The following is a 6,023-nucleotide window of genomic DNA, read 5'->3' on the forward strand; positions in this document are numbered from 1 at the left end:
ACTTTGCGATCTATGCCAAACAGTGGCTGTTGTCCAGACAGGAGGTTTATATATAGCCACTGGTTGTCTGGTGTTACCCTGACAGAAAGTGTATGCTGTAGTATTGTGATGGGACAATAAAGCACTGTTTAAGCAAGATGTTGTTCCTGTGTGCATCATCAAAAGGGTGCCCGTGTTACACTATGCTCTTTACTGTACTTGTTTGAAGTGCATTCAATTTATTTATACTGTAACAAATTTGTTTTCAATACTTACTCCATTCAAGATATTAAGCATGATGATCTCTGTTGTCTTAATTGTGTTGTTATTATTAGCTAGCAGATATTGCTGATATATATGATGGCTGATCTGACTCTATACAAACACTATTTCATCCTGATGGAGAACTCCCCCTCCTTCATTAGTTTCTGTTAAGGCACATCTATAGCAAACCACTGGCCATTGCTTGGTCTCTCAGGACATAGCACAGTTATATGTACTCTTTTACATATCTCATGGATATTTTGTACGGCTAAAGCAAAAAGGCCGCATATGTTATAAAAGTAAAACATATTATATAAATATTATTCATTGCTATAGATACAATACCATCTCGAATATGGAGGTAACACTACAGTTGCAACTATTGTTTCTGAAAAGGTTTTGACTCTGGCCAGAGACAGTAATAAAAGCAAAATCATCTTCACTGTTAATCCACATTAAATCATTTATTTGAAACAGGAAATAGTTTAAATCAAATTAATGTTATTTTCTTTATTAAAGTATGTTCTACTTAATAGAAATCCATAATTCTTTTCAAAGATCCAACTTTGGAATTTGTGGATCCCCAATTGCTGTATCTCCTGTATTCATCAGGTCTTAGGAAGTATTGGTTTCCCCTGAAGCCAGGTTGTTCAAAGAAAATCCAGTAGCCCTCAAGCACATTGCAAGACAAAACATCATGTACACCAAAGCTTTCATTAATGTTAGAGCAGTCATTAACATACTCCTTCATTTGCCCACGGAAGTCTTCTCTTTCATAGAGCCTTAATCTGTATGAACCTTGGTGCTGTAAAATAGATATTTTAACAGAAAATTAGATGTCTCACAGCTCTTAATAAAATAGAATGTAAAAAACAGGCTATTGTGTACATCAAGGGCCTGATTCATTAAGGCATGCAAAACAAAAGTATTGTGTTTTTTTAAAAACGCACATAAATCGGGCATATCCTTATTCAACAAGAGCGGAAGTGCCTGTTGTTGAATACGGGTCCAGGTGCACTCTGTTCTAACAGACAATACACTGCAGGATACGTCGAATACATGTGTGGATTAACAAGTCCCACACAGAAGATAAAACTATTAATGTCCTTTGTTAATAATATAGTTATTAGTGAAAAAAACTTAAATATATATATATATATATATATATATATATATATATATATATATATATCTACTATATAAATGCCTAGTGGCGTGTGTAAAAAAAAAAAAAAAAACAAGCTGCAGCGCCACCTGCTAGGCAGAGTTATACACTGACCTATATATTTCTTGAAGGAGAAGTGACAGTTGGGAGTAGTTGGTGGTTGCCGGGGGTGACAGTGGGGAGTTTTTAACACCTTAAGTAGCTTGATGAAGGATGTGGCGATGAAGATGAAGGATGAGGTGATGGAGAAAAATTATGAGGTGGTGACATGTGGACAAAACCACGTTAAAAGAGGGCGCTTGCGTCGGGAAGTAACGCTCTTCTCCTGAGGAGGCCTGGGCTAGGCCCAAATGCATGACAAGAACCTTTTTAACACCTTAAGTAGCTTGATTTGACTAGAATGCATGGGTATCATGCACGGGTTAACTTGTATATATATATATTCCCAATAAAATAAATTAATTAGGGTATTCTGAATGTCTACTGTACATAAAATGCATTTTTACAGTTGCTCCTGAATGCAAACACATGTTCTACCATGCATATGCGACCATCATCACAAGTAATCGCCAGTTACACCTGACCTTTAGCTGTTGCAGGTGATATGACAATAAAACACATTCCTTTGAGATGCCTAAAGCTTGAATCAGACGCTACTGTGTGCGCTCGAGCTTGGCATGCCATTACTATAAATTACAACGTGCATAACCCCAGTGCCCTTCCCGTTTCGCCCCTGAAATTGTAGGCTGTAGTAAGTGTCCTTTACGCTCGAAGATGAATTGGATGTTGCTGCATTCACTGGCGCATGGTTCGCTTTTGGGCATTGCCAGAGCGATTTGACAAAAAAAAGTCACATATCGCCATTTACGTTCCAGAATGAATCAGGCCCCAAATGTTCAATACTATTTAGTGTTAGTGGAGTTTTTCTTCCTACCATAAAATTACATCCTGCTTCAGTAGTCAGATAGTCTCATCTAGATCCTCAAATATGGACGTTAAAAGCCTCCTCTGTTCTGAGACAGGGAGGAAAGCAATCAACACATGGGGTAAATGTATTAAACTGCACTTTTTGCAACTCGCCGATATTCGGTAACTTTGACAGCTATATTTAAAACGGCCTTGTGTTTAAAGGTAACTGGCAATGTGCATAAGGGCAAGATTTGCCTTTAAACACAATGCCGTTTTAAATTTAGCTGTCAAAGACGCTGAAGATCGGCGAGTTGCAAAAAGCGCAGCTTAATATTTACCCCATTGTATACTGCTTTGAAATAGTCACAGAAATCCTCAGTGACTTATAATATCCTTCTAATTTACAATATAAGGCATATTATTCCATATAAAACTCCCATATGAGTATCCAAAGTTTTTAGTGCAAGAAACTAAGCTTCAAATAACATCTATGTTAGAAAACACTGAAAGTTATTTCTTTCACAAACTTGAAACAAACTCAAAACTACTATTCCTATACCACACAACAGGAAAACTTACTTGTGGAATTGAATGACAAGATCTAATGGAGTCATTCAAACCCATCCAACTCTGGTAGTCAGAATAGTCTCCCTTTTTCAGGTAGTACTGATGTCCCATGTAATTAGAACGTTCATAAATCACCCAGCAGCCATTTTGCACCCGGATTGAGTTGCAGCGGGCAAGGAAGGAATGTAGATCTGCACTGTCCCCAGAACACTCATAGGACTTTCCTTGAAAGTTCCTGTCTTCGTAAAAAATTATCTATAATAAAAAAAAAGGTAAAAACATGTCAAGGTCTGTAAAACTTTTGAATACAAACTCCATATTTATTAAGCATTAAATACTTAAAATAAAGTACTAAAATAAATGTATTTCTGGATTAGAGCAGTTTTTAGAATCTATGCACTTTGTGGTCAATTATTTCTATTTTGCTAAATACCCTAAGGTTGAATACTGACAAATTCAATTAAAATTATTATAAGTTCCAAATACATACATAAATTTGACTGTGCATGTTGTCTGCAGATATACAGAAATGAATACATAGAAGCAAAAATATATGATAATATGCTGAGTAGAATAGTGTTGAATTTGTTGGCCTAGCAAATAATTTAGCCGATGTATTACAGGCGTATATTTATAAAGATAAACACGGAACAACAGGGATAAAAAAAGATGGACAGAATGATGTTGATCCATGAAAGACACTGTTCCTCTAAAAACCAGAAAGAGGGACAGTAAAGATAGTGGTTAAGTTATTTTTATAGGTGGTTATTTCTGATAAAACAAAACACTATTTAGGAACATGTACTCACACATTTTTTAAACCTGTAAATGTTTCAATACAAAAAAACCTTGAAATGAAACCTGATACTGGACTACATAGAGTATAGATACTGTACAGATTAAAGGGACTTTTTACCTTTCCCATGGTTAAAAGACAGCAATTTGAAATGTTCAGGATTTTCATGGAGTGACTTTGATCTCTTATATAAGGCGGATCATAGGGTTAATCTGCATACTCCATAGAAATGAATTTGCCTACCCAATCAAAATAAAGGTGCATTTTATGGGATCCTTTATGTGAAACACAGTATGATTGTACTTTTATTGGTTGCTTTTCATGTAGGGTTTATAGATTTTGTTAAATCAGCACAACCTTTATTATGTCACATCACAACCTGAATAGAAAAAGAACTATCTGGCAAAGTTACAAAAAATCTATTATGTCTACTAACATTATTAAATAATATTTAGTCAAGCAAGTGCAAGATATAAAAATCTATCAGGTTATAAAGAGGGTGAATATGAGAGGGGCATATACATTACATATGCAATCAAGGATGTTAGCTACACCTTGTAAGATTTAGTTATTTAGAGTATATTTTTGTTTCAGGTAACATTTTTTTATGAGGGCAAGATTTAATTTTTGTTATTGTGAGACGAAAAATGCCCACATTCATTCTGCATAGTTAGTGAATGTGTTTGTATGTGTTTACGTGTGATTTTGTTATGTGTATATGTCTACACACATATTTTATGTACATTTGTGTGCATTCAACGGTATGGTGTGTGTGGGTGTATTTGTGTAGGTATAGTGAGACAAAGTCACAGGATTAGTATTTGATAGCAGGTATATTTCACCTAAGTTCCTAACCTACTTGTTTTAAAACAATGTGTATTGTGTGTAAGCTGCTGAAGGGCTATAGGCCTGTTGCAAAGCTGGAAAAGGGTCCTGGGTTTATGGATGGAGAGTGAGAGAGGACTCCATACATTAGACCCATTAACCGGATCTTAAAGGTTACCAGTGATTCTGCTGGTAATCAGGAGTTGCACCTGAGTGGTTCTGATGAAAGGCTGGGAACAGGGGCTGCTGAGTATCTGTGAGAGACAGTCTGATATCTATCTGTAAGTAAACTTCTTTTTGCTTTGTGTTAGTTTGTTAGGTGTGACAACTGTTTAGTTAGAGTTGGATGGCAAGGTGTTTATTTTGGAATTTTTTTTTTTTTTATTTTCTTACTGAATAAAACTGTCTGAGGACAGTTGCACAAAATCTTTGGACTTGTGTGAAATCTCTCAGCTGCTATAAACAATATCTAACCCAGGAGATGGTACCAGGCCCTCTACCCAGTCACAATAGTCTAAACCTATAGAGATGATGGAAATACATATGTATAAATGTCTATAGGGGCAGATTGACCATTGACCTTACCGGAAGATTTAAATTGCATTAGTCTCTGTCTCCAAATTTTCATGTGCACCCTTCTTTATTACTGTTTATCTATTATAAACACACACCCTTTGTGTGTGTGTGCCTCTGCCTCCCCTTCCTGTTTGTGTATGTGCCTCTATCCTCCTTTGTGTCTTTGTCTCTGTCACCCTGTTTGTGTGTGTATCTCTTACCCTCTCTTTGTGTATGTGCCTTTTTCCTACACTTTGTGTGTGGATCTCTGAGACCCCCTTTGTGTATGTGCCCCTGCCGTCCCTTGTCTGTTTGACTCTTTCCATCTTTGTATGTTGATTGAACCTCCTTTTGTGTATGTGCCTCTGTCTCTACTTTATGTTCACCTCTGAACCCCCATTTGTATGTGCCTCTGTTCCCCCTTTGTCAGTGTGCACCTCCGTCCTTTCTTGCTGATTAACTCAATATTAAACATTTGCTGCATTATGGATCTTATTCATCGTTTTCAAAACCTCATTAGAGCATGCACTAATATGTTTTTGACACACTGCTGCTCAGGGAATCCTCATTGGAGAGTGCATGCCCTAAAGGATTGATTTATTAAAGGTTGGAATACATTTAATAAATCAATACGGCTTTTTCTTGCATTGCAATACCTATTCTCTTACCACCATCTCAAATATTGGTCCCTCTTAACACCTTTGTGGCTAAGGCCAATGGTCTGCTAATCAACTAATTTTCTTAGGCTCCACCTACAGTTATTTTGGTCCTGCCTACATGAGGCTCAAATCCCATGTCAATATATAATAAATAGCGATAATCTCAGCAAGTGAGGGACCAAGGTTAGTCCATTAGTTATAAAACAAAAATAAATAAGTAAAAATACAAATTAAGTACACAGTAAAGAAATATGAGGTTGAAAGTACTCGTGTAGTGTTTGTACTGATATAAAGTTTGATGCAT

The 6,023-nt window shown here is 36.3% G+C and overlaps 1 protein-coding gene across 1 annotated transcript; it reads right to left on the minus strand.

Moving 5' to 3' along the window:
• Positions 1-772: 772 nt before the first annotated feature.
• LOC142097014 (gamma-crystallin B-like) lies at positions 773-3,809 on the minus strand. The gene is made up of 3 exons (XM_075178627.1): positions 3,801-3,809; positions 2,897-3,139; positions 773-1,048 (listed from the first exon to the last, which is right to left on the minus strand). The coding sequence occupies exons 1-3, from the start codon at positions 3,807-3,809 to the stop codon at positions 773-775; spliced, it is 528 nt and encodes a 175-aa protein (XP_075034728.1).
• Between the last annotated feature and the right edge of the window lie 2,214 nt (positions 3,810-6,023).

This window comes from Mixophyes fleayi, chromosome 7 (assembly GCF_038048845.1).
Source record: "Mixophyes fleayi isolate aMixFle1 chromosome 7, aMixFle1.hap1, whole genome shotgun sequence".
Lineage (NCBI taxonomy): Eukaryota > Metazoa > Chordata > Amphibia > Anura > Limnodynastidae > Mixophyes > Mixophyes fleayi.

Bases quoted from the DNA above. Each gene is read 5' to 3' on its own strand.
- LOC142097014 (XM_075178627.1), bottom strand. The intron at 1,049-2,896 runs GTAAGTTTTCCT...TCTATTTTACAG, and splicing joins CTTGTCATTCAATTCCACAA to CACCAAGGTTCATACAGATT.